This window comes from Boleophthalmus pectinirostris, unplaced genomic scaffold (assembly GCF_026225935.1).
Source record: "Boleophthalmus pectinirostris isolate CB_2022bp ecotype Guang Dong unplaced genomic scaffold, ASM2622593v1 HiC_scaffold_18, whole genome shotgun sequence".
NCBI classification, from domain to species: domain Eukaryota; kingdom Metazoa; phylum Chordata; class Actinopteri; order Gobiiformes; family Gobiidae; genus Boleophthalmus; species Boleophthalmus pectinirostris.
Genome location: NW_026571133.1, coordinates 37,990,905 through 38,010,365, shown reverse-complemented (window position 1 = coordinate 38,010,365; position 19,461 = coordinate 37,990,905). Strand labels below are relative to the sequence as shown.

General features: G+C 39.8%; 1 protein-coding gene across 1 annotated transcript; it reads right to left on the bottom strand.

The window, feature by feature from the left end:
- Positions 1-6,705: 6,705 nt before the first annotated feature.
- Positions 6,706-19,033, bottom strand: tmem267 (transmembrane protein 267). The gene is made up of 3 exons (XM_020938201.2): positions 18,944-19,033; positions 15,367-15,820; positions 6,706-12,875 (listed from the first exon to the last, which is right to left on the bottom strand). Exons 2-3 carry the CDS (start codon positions 15,766-15,768, stop codon positions 12,540-12,542), a joined length of 738 nt encoding a protein of 245 aa, XP_020793860.1. The 5' UTR covers positions 15,769-15,820; positions 18,944-19,033; the 3' UTR covers positions 6,706-12,539.
- Positions 19,034-19,461: the final 428 nt, after the last annotated feature.

Genomic DNA, 19,461 nt, shown 5'->3' with positions numbered 1-19,461 from the left:
CGATGAGCTTCATTTGACTGGAACCGAATGCTATGGGGGACCTCACACTCACTTAATCCACTTTTTTTTTTTTTTTATACAGTCCATGACCAGAATGTTAATAATATTAAGCCGTTTCAACATGTTCCAGCAGAGGGTAACCAAATCCAAAATTTTGATTGCAATTTTACCGAATGTGAAAGACAAAAGGCAGCATGAACACTTTTTTGTTGTTGTTGTTGTTGCCATTCATGTGACAAAAAAAGGCGCCTATCTGGCTGCAAACCTAAAGCCAGGCTGGAGCCACCTAGTGCCTCCTCTCAATTTAATTTCTCTACAGCGACTAGGTCAGGAATCAGAATACACTAGATGGTTCGCAAAAACCCCGGAAGTGCGAGTCCGGGCACCAGCCAATCAGCGAAGAGACATACATTCTGTGTTGGCAACGATTCCTGAGATTGAGGATTTAAAGCCGGAACAAAGAGAATGTTTGGTGAATTTTATCAAGGGGAAAGACTGTATTGTCCTTCTTCCTACGGGATTTGGGAAAAGCTTAATATACCATTTAGACCCGTTAGCGGCGAATTGCAAACGTCACAACCAAATAGCAACGATTGGTTAAATGATAAAAAGTACCCGCCTACTGTCCAGAGTGAATGAAATCTAAGGCTGCGATGTCAGACGGTTTGTACGAAGTGAAACAAAGTAAAACTGGCTGATGATTCAGGCTAATCATGGGCCAGGACAATATATCAAATTACAAGTCTCTTTGCTTAAATCCACTGTTTTGGTGCAGCAATAAAGGGTGACAACAGAGGGAACTAAACAGGCCATGACTCTTTGCTCTGTTTCAGTACAGATTAGATGAAGACATAACAGTCATTCAGCACTTTTCACAGGGTAGCCACGGGGTAAAAGCTTAGTATACCAGTTAGCCCCGTTAGTGGTGCATTACATACGTCATGACCAAATAGCAGCGATTGATTAAATAAAAAAAAGTACCCACCTACTGTCCAGGGAATGAATTCTAATGCTGTGAGGTCAGATGGTTTCCACGAAGTGAAACCAGCTGATAAATCAGGCTAGCAGACCTACACCCAGAGGAATAAATAAATAAATCTATTACACAGTCTATGCTCCATCCCTAAAAGTAAACACACTCAGCCATGTCAAAAGATCGATGAAGTCCATGGTTTCCTGGCTGCTATTTTCTACTGAACATTACAAAGGTTGAGTTAATTGTACACTAAAAACAAGCCCAACTCCGTTCTCCAATCTTAACCACACACAGGGCCTATGGCAAAACATTCATGCTGCAACAAGAAGATCATTTCAAACTAGAAATTAAATCTTTTGGTGATAAAATTAGGGTGACCAGATTTTCCAAATCAAAAACTGGGACACCCCTGGTTTGTGGTGGTTGATAATAATAAAACTGTGAAATGAGAGCATAATTAAGGAAAATTGTTCTGCACTTAGCCCACTCATAACTAACATGTGAGTCAGTATTGCCACATTTTCTTTGTGTTTTGGTCATTTTTAAGCAGATTTTCTGTAATTTACCTAAACAAATGACAATTTATGCCTCTCTTTACTGTTGGCAGGGGTCAGATTGGTCAAAAATTGCGACACCCGGGACATTTCTTGTATAAAACTTGGACAAATCACTGGTTTTGGATAAATCTGCTGGGACAGTGGGCACAGGGTCAAAACTGGGACTGTCCCGGGTAAATGGGGACATCTGGTCACCCTAGATCAGGCTACGGCCCGTGGGCCAAATGCGGCCCTCAGACAAATTTTTCTTGGCCCTCAGGCTTACAGGAGAATTGGCCCAAATTACCTTGCATCAATCAAAAATTTACTTTTTATTGCAATTTTTTTTTTTTTTTTAAATCTACCTTGATAAACTTAATATTTAATATTTTGTGTGTGGTTTTAAGGATTTTAGAATGAAAAAAGGACTGATGAGTCATTCTAACATGTTAAACATGTCTGTATTTCAATTATTCACTGTACTGAGCACCAGTCTACGGCCCTCAACTGGCCCTCTGGTTCGTTTGTGTTTAGATATGTGGCCCTTGATGAAAAAAGTTTGGACACCCCTGCCCTAGATAATATAGAGTAGACCTTGATACGATACATGGATATCCGATAACCATAGATTGTATAGACGGATCAAACCCGTCAGCCACTGCGTTCCAAATAGGAAGTGTTCATGGAGGTGTTTCCGGCTCCATCGACTTGACTTTGAGAAATTGTCGCCCATTTCTCTATAACTCCTGCATTGAGCCTCGTCATTTTGGTCTTAAAATGTTCGTATTAACCCGCTCTAAATTATCCTGGTGTTTTTATTTCGCCATTTTGTCAGTTAATAAATCTATAATTTATCTTTATAACCGTTAGCCTTGATGAGCCTCATTTGACTGGAGCCGAACGCTGTGGGTGATGTCACACTCCCTTAGTCCACTTCAGCGTTTAAAATCATTGTTAAAAGTTGACAAAATTGACGTTTTGACTATGTCGAGTAACAAAATACGTTGCCCTTAGGCTGCGTTTATATGATGACGATCTGAACGGAAGACCTGGGACATTTCTTGTATAAAACTGGGACAAGTCACTGGTTTGGATAAATCTGCTGGGACAGGGAACACAGAGTCAAAACTGAGACGGTCCCGGGTAAATAGGGACGTCTGGTCACCCTATATAAAATATCTTCTAAGTGGTTCACACCCAACAATTTGAAATGTGCTTCATCACTTTCAGTAATCTTTAATAGATAATGAACTAAAGTAACAACTGATAGAAAGTCATGAATGAAGTAAACTCCTGAAAAATGGTGATGGACATGTGGGTGGAGGTGCATCCTGACGTCTTGGCCAGACAAGACTAAATACATTTCTACTCTGAAACTGTCCAAATTATCAGTAAAAATATGTTTTTAACTTATTCTGAGCAGTTATGTTTCAGTGGTTTGTCCTGATACAGTCCAGTTTCAGACTCAATACCTAATTTAATCTCTTGTCTTGACCAAATTTAGTGCTGGATTACCCAAAGTTTATGGTTCAGTTCTTGTTAAATCCTGATTTTGTCCTTGTTTTGTCAGTTTAATTCTGGTTTATTACTGTCATCAACATTTCCTGGGTGGTAAAACTAGAGGCAGTGGTGTGTCTGAAGCTCCGTTACTCCACTTTTAACACAATCTCACCATAAATTGTTGATTTAACTAAAACGACAACAGGAGAGTTGATTTTGTGCTGTTAAACGATTCCCTCAACGTTATAATCCATTTTGTATTTTTCTAGTTTTTATAGACCATTTAAAATCTTGTGTCGCCATGGTAACTGCTGACCATTTCACCATACACATATAGGCAGTATCGAGTGGTTTTGTAGAGGTTTTAGTCCTGATTTCTAGACCGGATTTCAGTTCATTGATGAATAACCACCTCTGTCCATGTTAAGTCTGTGCAAAGCGACGCTAAAACGCAATGTAGATGTTTCCGAACGACTCTGTCCACAATAGCACCTGGCAACCACACTGCTAGCGTCACTACTTCCTGTTCAGCGGTGGATCTGTGAGGTCTTTGCTGAGTCACGCTAAGACAGATAAATATTTAAAGATAAGACAGTTTGAACAGGGAGCTGCGCGTGGATGTCACTGAAAACATGTGAAAAAGTACACGAACAAAATGAATCTTCAGTGGAGGACATTTCTGTATTTAGAAAGAGAGATGTGTGTGTTTTGATGCGAAAGTTAATGCTATTTTTGAGCCGTAATAAATAGGGATGTAACAATAACCGAAATATTGTGATATCGTATCATCAGAGTTCTCATAATAATATCGTGGACCATCACAATATATCGAATTACATGTCTCTTTGCTTAATTTAAGAGTTATGCAGTAATAGGCGAGTTTCAGCTGACATCATTGTTATTAAAAGCCCGCGTTGCATGCTGGGAAATATTTTAGTCGACGGCAAGAAACACGGTAGCGTCAAACACAGTGCGTAACCTCGCGTATTTATCCCCGATAATGGTAAATTCCTGCTGCATTATCGGATGCACAAATAGAAGCACAAAAGAAGGAAAAGGTCTTTTTCGTATTCCGTTTCCATCGGTCTTAACACTCTTTTCAGTAGGTTCATTCAAGCTGGTTTGTGGCTCTGAGTTTTGGTAAGAAATTGTGGATTCTAAGTTAGAATCGGATGTGAAGAAGTACATGTGGTAATTTCATCCTGGGATTTATCAGAAACTGTTGCTACGTCACTACGGAATTGTTTGTTTTGTCTTTCGAAGCGATTCAGCGATCGTTTGAGCGTGACCTTGTTTTTCTGGTATTTGTGTCCCAAATTCAGTGTGTACTCTGGATGATTCAGATCACAATGCGGCTCTCCTCTCAAAAAGATGACACATTTCGCCTTAAAATTTATTGAAATTACACATTAAAATAATTTATTTAACAGAAATGCACAAACCTGTCAAGAAATGGGCCCAACATACGCGGTCTGAACTTGGAGTCCACGGTTTGCTCGGATCTTCTACGTTTGCTCTGCGGATGTTTGAAAGCCATTTCATTCGGAATACGAAAAAGACATTTTCCTTCTTCCGTGCTTTTATTTGTGCATCCGATAACGCAGCAGGAATTTACCATTATCGGGGATAAATACGTGAGGTTACGCTACCGTGTTTCTTGCCGTTGACCAAAATATTTCCCAGCATGCAACATGCACTTTTGTCAACAATGAAACTCGCCTATAATAAAAAAAAAAAAAAAAAGAGGAAACTACATAGACCATGATCCTTTGCTCCATTTCAGTGCAGACTACAAGAAGAAATAAAAGTTCTAAGCACGTTTAAATCTTAGTTCTTTGGATTAAGTCTTGTCGAGATATTTTAAGAGGAAAAAGTAGCATATTAACAGTTTTGTTAACCTCCACAAAATATCACAATAGATATCGTACCGTGAGATGTATATCATGAAAATATCGTACAGAGATTTGGATATTGTTACATCCCTAATCATGATCCTCTCCACCATATCGTGAGCTTTCCCACGATATCGCAATAAATATCGTACTGTGAGGTTCATACCGTGACAATATCGTATCGTGCTGTGGTCCAAAGCAAGAAAAATATCTTTTTCGGCTTTTTTTGCCGAAACGTTATTTTGAAAATAAAAAAGCTTTTGGACATCGGCATCTGAGTGTGCTATCCATTTTTTCACTTTTGTCTGGCTGCTCCTTGCATTTGCACCGCTACAAGAATTTTGGTGTGCGTTTTCTGTCTCTTTTGATATTGTATCGTGACTTTGAGACTTGCATGTAGTTACACCCCTAGTAATAAATAATAAAAGGCTCAAGTAGGCCTATTTTACACATAAAAACAGTTGGGTACACTTGGCTTTCATTAATTTGAATTTTAATAGGTTGTTAATTTTATATTTTATGATTTTAATAAAATTCTAGGTGCAGTCAGGAGCTGGAGGGGGTCCGGTTTGGGGACCACAGTATCTCATCTCTGCTGTTTGCGGATGATGTCAGGTTGGCTTCATCAGGCCAGGACCTGCAGCGTGCACTGGGGCGGTTTGCAGCTGGGAGGAAGATCAGCTCCGCCAAATCCAAGGCCATGGTGTTCGACCGGAAAAAGGTGTCTTGCCCTCTCCGGCTGGGTGGAGAGTCAGTGCCTCAAGTGGAGGAGTTCAAGTGTCTCGGGGTCTTGTTCATGAGGGAGGATGACACGTGAGATTGACAGGTGGATTGGTGCAGCGTCGGCAGTGATGCAGTATTGGACTAGGTTCCTACCCTCACTTATGGTCATGAGCTCTGGGTAATGACCGAAAGGATGAGATTGAGGAAACAAGTGGTCGAAATGAGTTTCCTCTGCAAGATGGTTATGCACTTCCTTAGAGATAGGGTGAGGAGCTCAGTCACACGGAAGGAGCCTGGAGCTCGGGAGGTGTTCCAGGCATGTCCCATCGGAAGGAGGCCCCCGGGAAGATCAAGGACACGCTGGAGGGACCATGTCTCTCGGCTGGCCTGGGAACACCTTGGGGTCATCCCGGAGGAGCTGGAGGAAGTCTGGGAGTCCCTGCTTAGACTGCTGCCCCCGGGACCTGGCTCTGGATAAGCAGAATAAAATGGATGGATGGATGATTTTAATAAAAGTGACTGTTAGCTTTGAGACACACTGAGCTCACTAAGGCCTACTTCATAACCGGTACAATTCCACCATCTTGTCTTTCTTTGTTCACAAAGGACCTTATCACCTCTCGGCTATGAAGAGAAACACAGTTGTAATGAATGAAAATGGAATTGTTTTGTTTGCCGCTGACGTGATTTATGAGTGTTCTTTTAAAACTCACACTCATTGAACGTGACTCAGAGTCTTCCTTCCCGCTCCGCCTTCAGGATATTTCACATTAGTGTCCTGGGCTCACACAATGGCTCCATGAGGACATTGGCTCACAGGAGAAAGTGGAAGACACTAGTCTAACAAAAGTGTAATGATCCACTTAACACCGATTGTTTGTCTAAAATGTCCTGAATGGTTGAAAGGGCATTGTCATCAGACACAATAAATACCAGAGAATATGTGCATTGTGTGTGTTGTGGTAGTAGAAGCACTCCAGCAACAATAGTACTAGGAGTAGTAGTAGTAAAAGTAGTGGTTTCAGTTTGAGAGAAGAACTCAGATTGCAGATGCAGGGTTGTGAGTCGTGTGAATGAAAAAAAAAAAAACACAACTCCTTTTATGTTGTGATGAGGAAACAACATTATAACATAAATTAGAACTACAACCGCAAATTAAAATGTATTCTATTATAACAAACGTTTACAAAACGATTCAAAGTCAGCTTTAGTTACAAGTTTATTTCTGTAAAAAGTTCACTAGTGACTCCATACATGTGCAACTACTGCCATGTATGTCAATAATATGCAAAGTACATGAAGGCAAAACAAATGTGCAAATTGCAAAATCAAAAAGTGTCATTAACACACCGTTAATTCTATTCACAAAAGAACAAGGCTCCAACTTACCCATTCTATGCACAACTATAATTAGATAAACAAAAGTACAAAATGTTTCAATAAATTAGCAGCAAAATATTATACTGTATACAAAATACACAGGTATTCACTGTCAGACTGGAATTTCCCTTAGCTGTAAAAGGAGATGGAAATGGACAACAGGGCCATCCAACGCCACTCTCTCACCGGGATCACCTTACTAAGGCTCTATGACGACATCTAGTGGACAACAGTCAGAACTACAGCTAGAAAATAAGACCATACCAATAGAATTCAAAGTCAAAGTATTAAGAAAATGCACGAAATACAGTAGTTTAAATAACAGCATATGAATACATTCAAATCTGGAAAATAAAGGGATTATTTGTTAAGTAAAATTTCAAATCTAGAGTAGGACAGCACAATGTAATTCAGTTGAAATTAATTTCCCAAATGTTTGAAATGTGGACTAAAACTTTAATAATAATAATAATAATAATAATAATACATTTATAATTGCATTTGAATCATTTTATTTTATTTGATTAATTAATTTTTTATTGTTTTTTTTTTTTTTTTCTAAATTGTGCTGCCTTAATCTATTGTAAACTCTGGGCAATTTTGACAAAGAAAATTCAAAGTGAATTGTTTAAAATGAAAAAAAAATAAAAATAAATAAATAAATAAAAAAAAAAAAAAAGAAGAATGAAAAAACTTTTTGATTATACAGAATGTATGGCCTAGTGTAACATAAATTAAAAAGTTTCAAATTATCAGCATGGGACAGACTATATAATGTGCACTACACTATAACTATATTGAATCTATAGAATACCAAAAATACCTCTACTTCACAACTGTTGAGTGATTTCCTTATCATTACTATCTACATTACTATCAATCCTTTCTGCCCATCTTTTCAAATTTCCCTTTTGTATTTGGTGTTGATAAAATAGGCCACTTCTGACTAAAATACAAAATCATTTGAAATATTTACATTATTTCACAACACCTCGGATATGAGACAATTCACAAACATTCAACAAAATCTGGTGGTTAGTTGGCACAAAAAGAATGAAAAACCAAACGTACAGCATTTTAAAATATTCCCTCCTCTCATACACAGGGAGTGAAATGTGTATTAATGTTTGTATGATTGATCTGTGTCAGATTAAACTGTTGAGATCCTTCTAAACCTGCAGAATATTAAATATTGTAGCACTAAGCAGAAGCAAGACGGTCCCAAGTTTGATTCCCGGCTGGATTGAGCCTTTCTGTGTGGAGTTTGCATGTTCTCTCTGTGTCTGGGTGGGTTTTTTCTAGGTTATTCAGCTTTCCCAGTCAATCCAAAACATGTGCACTTGGCTAATGTCTCAATAAGAAAAGGCTTGATAACACTTAAAATGCTTCAATTATAACAGATAGACTAAACATTTTCAACACGGAATAACAGTAATTTTACCTTTTGGTCCAACACAAGTGCTGATAAATAAAGATGAAAGAGTCTGAAACTATTCAGAAAGTAGAACGTTACTCATCAGAGCGTGATCACTTGTTCAAATGAACATCGTGTTTCAATACTAGTTTTTAGTATTGATTATCTCTTCTCAGTTCTGCCAGTTCGTCTGCCTGGTAAATCCAGAATCTCTCTGTATTTTTAGATTGATATCAGTCTGGACCCCATGCCCTCTGTTGATGATCGTCCAATCAGATCTGTTTTTTTTTTTTTCTTTTTTCAGTGGTGCATGTGAAACAAAGCAATTTAATTTCTCTCATCTCAGATTAAGAGTTTATAGTGCTTTGCTCATTGATTCTGCAGAAATCCATGATGTTTTTCAGCCCCCTGTGATTGATATATATTTTTTCCTTTCTGTCCCAGGTTGGCTAATCCACCTGTCAATCAAGCCCATCTGAAAACAGGGATATTCACAGTGACCAGACTCACATCTTCATAAAATAATGAACAAGTGTGTATTCAGGATCCCAGGCATCAGATTGTATTTGTACCTGTGTAATCAATGAAACCAAACTCCAACCAAATGTGAATGAAGATCGGATCTTAGTGACTGTTCTCCATTCGCACAGAGTCCAGAGAGTCCAGAGAGCATTTGTGTGGGAGCTGACATTCAGTCCAACAGTGACGAGGCCCACCCATCTGCTCAGACCTGGTTACTAAGCAACCAGCGTGAGTGTAATGTGCATGTTATAAGGACAGATCCACAGTGTGAGTGGGTCGTGCTAAACAGTGTGGGGCAGAGCACAGTGACAGCAGCAGTTAAGCTTTGGTGGCACAGTCCTTGAGAGACGTTGCAGTGTCAGTGTTAGTCTGCAGACTGTCACCTGTCAGCAGTGATGTGCGAGCAAATGCTTATGATACCAAAGGATTGAATTCTGCTCATTGTCAATTCATCTGGCTAAATCCAGACTGATTTTTGTAGCACTCTTGCTGAAAGAGGAGCAAGCTGAAAAATTTAACTTTCAGTTTCCAGTTGAGAGAAAAGCACAGACACACAGATCTTCCCTGTCCACAAATGCACAAAGCTTTAACCTTCTGCACATTTTTCACACACTAAACAGTAGGGGTCTAACAATATCCAAATCTCTCAATACAATATTTTTTAATGATATGCATGGCTGTTTTTTCTTGTCTTTGGTACCCTGATTTAAAACAGGGTATCCCCAAGTTTGACTATCCCAAATTTAAGACTTTTTTAAGACCTTTTTAAGACCACCTAAAGAAAAATCAAGACTAACATCGCACCAATTATGCAGGCGAAAAACACCAGATCCACTTCTAATAATGACCAACCAACTACCGGTACAATATCTAGAATCTAAGAGCCACTGTGGATTAAACCTACACTTCCCCATGATCCATCCAACGTCTTCTTCCACTCTACTCATTGTTTACTCATTGCCGCCGGGGCCAGAAACCAAAGTATTGTTTGTGTATACTCCAAATTAGACGTTCATCCACGTTACACGATTTCACGTTGTTTTTTTATTTTTACTCCCACTATTTATTTAACATTACACTACAGCTCGGTTTAGTATACAAAAAATAGGCTAATGAAATTTAAGAAAAAATAAGACTTGGACAACAGAATTTTAAGGCCATAATTTGGGAGCACGTAATTTAAGACCTTTTAAAGACTTTTAAGACCCCGCGGCTACCCTGTAAAAGTGCTGAATGACTGTTATGTCTCATCTAATCTGTACTGAAACAGAGCAAAGAGTCATGGCCTGTTTAGTTCCCTCTGTTGTCACCCTTTATTGCTGCACCAAAACAGTGGATTTAAGCAAAGAGACTTGTAATTTGATATATTGTCCTGGTCCATGATTAGCCTGATTCATCAGTCGGTTTTATTTTTTTTTATTTAGTTTCACTTTGTACAAACCTTCTGACCTCGCAGCCTTACATTTCATTCACTCGACGGTAGGCGGGTACTTTTTATCATTTAACCCACAGATGTCAAACATAAGGCCCAGGGGCCAGATCCGGCCCTCCAAGACCTTTACTCTGGCCCTCATCTGATTTTCTACTAAAATATTTTAATAATATTTTCTATTAAAATATTGTTAATTTTCTGTGGTGTTTATCACAGCAGCGTCTCCAGCGTCTCTGTACGTGGCCCCTCCCACCAGAGCAGCACAAATGAAGACTTGTCTCTTTCCAGACGCTCTTAAAGGACGATCGTTTTGACTGTTGACCGTGACACCCTCATCAGAAAAATGTCACAAATGAGAAAAGTGGAGCCGAGTGCAGGATTTTAAAAGAAAAATTGACTTATTCCTATTTACATACAAGTTCATGTTAAAACTTTGTGTTGAAATTGCATGTTTCTTAAAGTTTCAGGTTGTTCATAATATTATAATATTTTGTAAAAGAAAGAGTTCATCAATTAAATAAGATTTCTGAAATAGACTTGTGTTTCTCTGCACAAATATTTGAACTTATTGTTATTTTTGGGGTTTATATGACATGAGTTTTCTGATCCGGCCCCTTTGGGATCAAGAGTAGGTTGGATATGGCCCCCGGACCAAAATGAGTTTGACACCCCTGATTTAACCAATCACTGCTATTTGGTTGTGACGTATGTAATGCGCCACTAACGGGGTTAACTGGTATATTAAGCTTTTCCCAAACCCCGTAGGAAGAAGAACAATAACGTCTTTCCCCTTGATAAAATTCACCAAACATTCTCTTCATTTTAGCTTTAAATCCCCGATCTCATGAATTGTTGACAACACAGAATGTATGTCTCTTCGCTGATTGGCTGGTGCCTGAACTCGCACTTCTGGTGTTTTTGCGAACTGTCTATTGTATTTTGATTCCTGACCTAGTTGCTGGAGAGAGCTGGATATCATGATGAGACCACATTATATGATGATATTTCTATTATTGTTACATCCCTACAAAATAGTCAGTTTCTGCTAAAATACGCTGAAATGCATCTGTAATCCAAAATAATGCTTTTCACTGGAAATGGTGGTATTATGTCATCAGTATTGGTATCTGATCCAACATGTGGGATCGCACATCACTACTGAACAGGAGCCAAGTGCACCAGCTGGTCATGAGACTAATCGTAACCCTACTTAAATCTGAAAGTTAACTTTGAGCCTATAATTACGACTAGTGCTCCAGCTAAGCCCTCTGCACGTACCCACATGAGAAATGGCTGAAAGAGCAGCCAAAGACGATCAGCGAGTGCCACGATCGCCGGACCATATGCCATTCCTTCTAATAGAGTAATACCACAAGTCTATTAGATAATTTACACTGTTAAACTAAAGAACATTTGATGTATCCAAGCAAAAAGCACAAAGCCCCAAAGTAAGCATTAGGACTCATTTAACCCTCTCAGGCTCAAACTAAATTTTAGTAACAGGAAAAAATCAGATATTTGGGGAAAATGATCATATGGGGTACTAATATACAATCCTGACTTTTTTTTGAGAGAGACCTTCACATCCAATGCATTCTTTGGGATGTTGCAGATTTGCAGCATTGGTCCGGTGTGGTAAATTAACACTGAAGACTGAAAATGATATGAATGCTAACTTTAAACCACTTTTCATAACAATGAAAACATAAAGCACAGCGTAACAGCTTTACAGTGGCAGAACAACATCACTTTTTCGTGTGGTTCTCCAAGAAACAATTTTTATCCTTTGTAAACAACAAAAGTACTTTGCACTTCTGGCCGTTTGTGTGCAGCCATTCTTGCACAGTCTACATCGTCCACGTTTATCAGCATGGATGTGAGAAAAGGCTCCTGCGTAAAAAAAAGCTCATAAAATATGGATTTGGAGTAAGTAGGTAATTGGCATTTAGCTGTTGCAAATCTGCAACACCTGCCTGGAGAGGGTTAACTCAAGACCTATTGGTGCACTCAGCTCCCGGTGAGTTAGAAGCGTGGTCACAGTCACAAGATATTCACATTATAAGAATCTGTGAAGCTGATGTTTGTGAACCGACTTTTCCCTCCCTTTAAACATTACAGAGTATACAACCGACCCCGCTCCTCCTCCCAGCGCAGACAGCCCAGGTCAAACGTCGATGGCCACCCCGTGCTTGGTGGAGATCACGTCCCTGGTCCCGGTCAGGTACATGAGCACGGAGCACAGGTGAGGGAGCGTCGCCGTGGTGCTGACGTAGAGCCAGTAGGGGACGGGCGCGGTGTTCCCAAACGGACACACCCACAGGCCGTGGCGTACAGCGTCCCGAATGTGGTGCGTCGCCATGGAGACGAAGAGCATCCAGGGCAGGGAGCACCAGGCGTCCTTGAGTCTGCCGATCCACATGAGGAAGCGCAGGGACAGGCACAGCACGGGGATGAGGGAGGAGCAGTGGAGAGGAGGGCGCTGGGGTAAAGACACAGCGGCCTGGAGGAGAGAGAAACACAAAAGGCTTATATTTATATTTATTTACCAAGACATTAGTTTTACAGAAGTATGCAAAACTGGCTTTTTAGAGCTTTCTACCATGTTATAAGATTGTTCCCTCATCAAAAACAGACCTGAAGGGGTTTTCCCAAATCCTAATCCAAAACCAGTTTATTTATAAAGCACTATTAAAAACAATAAATTTAACCAAAGTGCTGTACACAAAGATAAAAACATAGGTATAATACAATGAAAAATATATACAACAATTATTGAACAGTAAAAGACCTCAAATCTAGTTAAAATCCAAAGAAAAGAAGTATGTTTAAAGAAGTTATGTCAAAGCCAAAGAGTCAGTTTGTCTTATGTGAGTAGGCAACTCATTCCATAATTTAGGCCCAACAACAGAAAATGCTCTGTCTCTTCTAAGCTCCTAGTCAGGCTGACGCCACCTAGTGCCTCCGCTCAATTTCATTTCTCTCCAGTGACTAGGTCAGGAATCAGAATTTGCAGATGGTTCCCAAAAACCCTGGAAGTGCAAGTTCTGGCACCAGCCAATCAGCGAACAGCCATATATTCTGTGTTGTCAGCGATTCCTGAGATCAAGGATTTAAAGCCGGAACAAAGAGAATGTTTGGTGAATTTCATCAAGGGGAAAGATGTCATTGTCCTTCCTTCGGGATTTGGGAAAAGCTTAATATAACAGTTAGCTCTGTAACGGCGCTTTACATACATCACGACCAAAGAGCAGTGATTCGTTAAATTAAAAAAGTGCCCGCCTACCGTCGAGCAAACAAATTCTAACACTGTGAGGTCAGACGGTTTCTACGAAGTGAAACCGGCTGATGAATCAGGCTACTAAGCTTCCTCCTGGACTGAGGAACCATGAGCAAAGCCTGATCAGCAGATCTGAGGGAGCGCATTGGAGAGTATGGCATTAGCAGGTCAGCAAGGTATTGTGGGGCAAGGCTATTTAGGCATTTAAAAACAAATAAAAGTATTTTAAACTCCACTCTGAAACGAACAGGGAGCCAGTGAAGGGAAGACAGGATTGGGGACATGTGGTCGTATTTCCGTGAACCAGTTAAAAGATGAGCGGCTGTGTTTTGTACTAGCTGCAATAGTGATAGTGAGGACTGACTTATGCCAACATAAAGTAGAGTGCAGTAATCCAGTCTTGTCTTGACAAGCGTGTGGATCAGAATCTCAAAATGGTGTTTTGAGAGTGATGGCTTTATCCATCTATATCTGTCTCTGGAAAAAGCTAGTCTTTACCACAGCACTAATTTGTCTGTCAAGTTTAAAGTCTTGATCAATTTTCACTCCCAGGTTTGTGACAGTGGGTTTGACAAACGGTGCCAAGGATCCTAAGTTAACCGCAACATCACTACCAGCACATATTTCTATGTCATCAATGCATGTTTCAGTAATTTTGTCATCTCTCCTGGGCCCTCTTCAAACTCTCCTTACAAGTTACAATTAGTATCATTCTGTCTGAGGCTCAGCCCACAAGCCTACATTGGCCATTCTCCAACATGACAATTTTAATATAATTATATAAAAGCATGACACAAAACCATAACCTACAACTTCACAAACCTGATGTGATGTTATGTAGTTTAATTAAAGAAATGCATGCTGATTGTGATTGTTGTGATAGTGCTCTGAAGGAATGACTTAGCGCTGAGAGCAAAGGGAAAGGGACTCAGCTTCAAAGCCGAAACTAAAAGTTATTTAACATTTTAATATGCAGTTTTTTGTCGGATATAGCATTTTCAAAACAATAAAAAGTAACATGGTCTAAATATGTATGTGTAACAAGCAATATCTGATTTTTAATGCAAAAAAGAGGAACATTCCAGGCAAAGCAATAACAGGGTATCTCCAGGTTTGACTACCCCAAATTTAAGACCTTTTTAAGACCACTTAAATGGAAATTAAGACCTACATCGCACCCATTATGCGGGAGAAAAACAGTAGATCCAATTCTAATAATGATCATTACTCACTGCTTTAAATGACAAAAAATACTTTTATTATGAAATACCATTCAGAACTCATTTGTAGCAGTATGCATTGCTTATAAAATGGCCAAATAATGATTTATAACATAAGACAAACTAAGTCTTGTTTGCACATACTCCAAATTAGACGTTCTTTCAAGTTATATGATTTCACTTTTTTTCCCCCCTCCAATTAACATTGCACTGCTGCCTTTGTGAAAAAAACCCATAAGACTTTGACAACATAATTTAATTTTAGACTTTTTAAGGCCTTAATTTAGGAACATGAAATTCAAGACCTTTTTAAGACTATTAAGAACCCTGAATAAAGCCCTCATGGAGAAGATGGGTTGACCCTCATCCAGCTTTGCACATTTAATATTTTTTTTATAAAAATATATGTTTGGACAGAATGAATTTGAGTTTGCTTGATTAAATCAGATTAGACTCATGTACTGTATGTGCCTAGTATGTGGGAGCTCACGTACCTTGAGTGAGAGTGACCCGGCCATGTAGAAGTGATCCAGGTCTATGAGCGACGCCAGCAGCCCAGCCAGCAGCACCTCGTACAGATCACTCCTCTTCCTCAACCCGATGACCACAGCCCAGGCCCACAGCCCTACGAGGCCATGTGTGGCATTATCCAGGGCAGCGCGGAGCCACAAGTGCTGCTGGATCACCCACAGCTGGAGGGCGTGGTCAGCCAGCACGCACAGCACCCCCAGACCAGCAGAGGCAAGAAGAGACGCCGAGCTGAAAGTCTGCAGCAGAGCCTGGGCCTTCTCTGTCTCCAGCGCCAGGCTCAGAGGCACCGGCCCACCCTCCGCTCGCACACCCAGGAGAGGGGAGGCCGCGGGGGACGAGTCCAGCTTAGAGTAGAAGCCCTGCATCTTCAAGTGGGACGGGGCGGGAGGTAACGGGGGTCAGCACGACTCTGGGAGACTGAAGGACAGAGGATTCCCATGTTATTTTTTGGTAAAAACATTGTTAAAAACCCATATAAAAACAATATTTCCTGGTAATCAAGAAGTGCAAGATAATCTTTGTTCTAGGGCTGCGTGAGTTTGGGGAAAAACGAATGAAAAACTGCAATTGTGATTAGATTTGTGATTAGTGTTGAAATGTAGAATTCTGTTCAGAGTGCACACTCATTTGAAACAACACCCGAAGCACAAACATTCCAGAGAAGATTGAAATCTGAACTGATAATAACTAACAAACTAACAAAGTAATAAACGAATACAAGAGTCCCATGCATTTCATAAATTCATAACATGTTTGTAGAAGTCCAGTCTACAGGTACTAGAATAGTTTTCTATGTAAAAAGAGAAACATCTTGTTCTCTGCAGAGGACATATTATTATCTAAATTGGGTCTAACTGATTTATTTATTTGAATGGAACAGCATGTATTCATGGACAGAAAGTGCTGTAAATACCCCAGATTTAGCTCAGAGCTACTTCCATTCGTGGTCCCATGGGGTGAGGAGGTAAAAGCAAAAACAACATACAACACACACAGTACAGACCATAATAAGACCAACTGTACAAAGCACACACAACACATGGCAGCACAATACATGAAGCAAGTAGACAGGACATAGTAAGAATTACCACTGCTGCATTGCCAATTGATTCATGCACCAAGTTAAACTGTGTTTTTTCAGTATTTGTATATATATATATATATATATATATATATTTTATCATTCATTTTTTATTAAGAACAATACACAATATACATTCCATTAAACATATCGTCAACTGTTGGTTCTTCTTATTTTTCATATACCGTATTTTCTGCACTATAGGGCACTCTGGATTATAAGGCGCACTGTCACTGAATGGTCTATTTTCAAACTTTTTTCACAGATAAACCGCATCGGACTTTAAACGAAACACAACAGTTTGATGGCTCAGTGGGACTCTGTTTGTCGCGTTCACGGTGACTCTGGGCTTTGTTCAGTTGTGGCGTGTAAGGAGGGTGCTGTCTGGGACCGCTGGATTGTCGGCGTGTTCGCAGTGACTCAATTGTTCAGTTGTGTCTAGAAGTGGCACATTGCACTCGCTTTTTCAGTTCGTTCCTCTGTTCCGTTCCTCATCCGCGTGGAGTGATGAGTGTGGCTGCGTGTAAGGCTGGGTATCATTAAGAAGTTGCCAATACGATACATACCTCGATACACAGGCCACGATATGATATATACCTCGATACAGTGTACTTTGATTCGATACGATATATTTCAAAACGATTCGATACGGTTCAGTAAAAAATAAAGGCTATATCATGGCTGTGATACTAAAAGTCTTTGTTAAACCTCTTACTGTGCAAAGTTAAAATGAAACACACCCATCTTACTCATCAAAAAGTGAAAATGTCAAATGTGTTGCATAAACGAGTTTCCTTCCTCTGAACAAGCAACAAAACTGTAGCACTGTAACAAAATAATTTAGCAAAATATACCAAAAAATACCCTTGGCAATATATTGCTACGATATCGATACTGTATCATCACACTAAACAATACGATATATTGATATTTCGATATTTTTGCACACCCCTATCTGCGTGTGTGTTTCGCTGCGCGGTCACTGTCTGCTCCGTGTGTGTTTACGTGCGCTGCGGCTTTGTAGTTTACTGAAGTCGTGCTGGGACACCCGAGTGGATTCGAGTATGTTCTGGATTGCGGGGCGTGCAGGCGATTTTTTTGATGGGGTTGGAGGCTTAAGAGCGCGTCTAATAGCCCGGAAAATACGGTATACCTATTTAACCCGACCTTCCCTGCCTTCCCTCCCTCTCAGTCTTTGTATCTTTGTATTTTTGTACACCTTTACATACTTGATTTTTGGTCATTTGTGTTTAGGTTGGGACAGTGCATGTTAAACACCAAACCTGTGGTCACAAACCATACAATTTCCATCTCTGTTCCCACATGTGCTCACAAACACACTCATGCATACAACGCCAGGTAAGAACTGCTCAAGATCTCAACAGCAAGTTCATCAAAATCAAACTTCTGACCTAAACTGCACATTGAGTGGGCAAAGACAATAATATGCAATGATTAAATACTTTTTGTGTTACTATTACCATTCAACCAATTCCAATGCTTCATTCAATTCAATCATCATAAGCTTTAAACAGAAAATATCAAGACTACAGCAACACAGAATTATCAGTATAATTCCAATAATTCACAAAACTGTTTTTACATTACATAATTGTTCTGTAAGAGAGTGAAGCTATTCATCATGTCTAATTATTTCTATTTAGGTCCATCCACGCTGAAAGCCCTCACAACAGAGACAAGCGTAGCATAGCAACAGTAACCAAGGAGGTGGGATGAGGACAAGAATGTTATTTTTACAAGAATCAAGACATTTCTGAACATCATACTTGACTACAATATACTCGGTTTTCTATTAACCCATTACTATACCATTTAAAAGCAGAAATACGCGTTTATATGCTTTATTTTGGCGTTTTTGGGACGAGTCTAGTGCAATACAGTGAAATATAGGGCACATTTTAGTAACATCACTTCGAATTAGCACTCTTAGCAGCAGATTCGAGACAAATTTTATTCATTTTATTTTTAAAAGCCGTTCTATGTGAATATATGTTTTTGCATGTAAACTGCCTTCTATTGTTACAGCTTTAATATTTTTTTACGTGGTGAATTCAAGCTGTAAACAATAATACGTAAGGTGACACATATCGGGCAGCAATTTAGCACGCTACAAGCCGGCTAGTTAGCATTTATTGATATGTGGGATCAAATCGTGCAGCTAAATCAGCAGAATCATGTTAGCTGGGTGGTTCGTGCTAAATGCTAAAATGCTAAAGGTGACAGGAGCAACGACAGGGGGAACCCGGAGGATGCTTCATGTAGGCGGATGATTGCACCTGCCTCGCAAAACAGCCCCGATCACAAGCTCTGTATACGGGAAAAACGCGATCGTAACGTAACATCTGGGATTAAACGTGATGTAGCGTTGAGGGAGAGGGATCTAAAGGTATGATCGGTGTTTTTTTTGGTAGGTAGAAGGCACAAACAGAGGCGCTTACCCCATCGCTCGGTCCGGTGCAGGGTTTGGCGGTCTGACGGTGATGTGTCCCCTTCCAACAACACACCGCGCTTCCTCTGACGGACCTGACTGTGCGGACTCAGAGCTCTGCTGTAGAGTGCTGCCATCGTGTGGATATAATGTGATACTACAAGTTGGTATGACGGGGCAGCAAGTGGAGACTGGCAGTAGAAGTCAATGTTGGGAAGGTTACTTTTAAAATGTATTCCAGCACAGATTACAGATTACATACCCCAAAATGTAGTTTGTAACGTAATCCACTAAATTACTTAAAGTGAGTAACGTAATCTGAATACTTTGGATTACTTGATATTGTTGTGCTTTTTAAAATTACATGAATGTATCAACCACATCCTGAAAATTCCTGTTTGTTCTCTTCAAATTGTCTGTTGAGTCCAAGTCTCCATGAACAGACTTTTGTTTTACTGTAGAGAAGAGAAGACCAGGATCTTAACATCAGATGTTTTATCTGCTAAAAGAAAGAAAAAAAACAAAAAA

Coding starts and splice junctions, on each gene's coding strand:
- tmem267 (XM_020938201.2), bottom strand. CDS start 15,768: ATGCAGGGCTTCTACTCTAAGCTGGACTCGTCCCCCGCGGCCTCCCCT. Junction 12,876..15,366: donor CCGGGTCACTCTCACTCAAG/GTACGTGAGCTC, acceptor TCTCTCCTCCAG/GCCGCTGTGTCTTTACCCCA.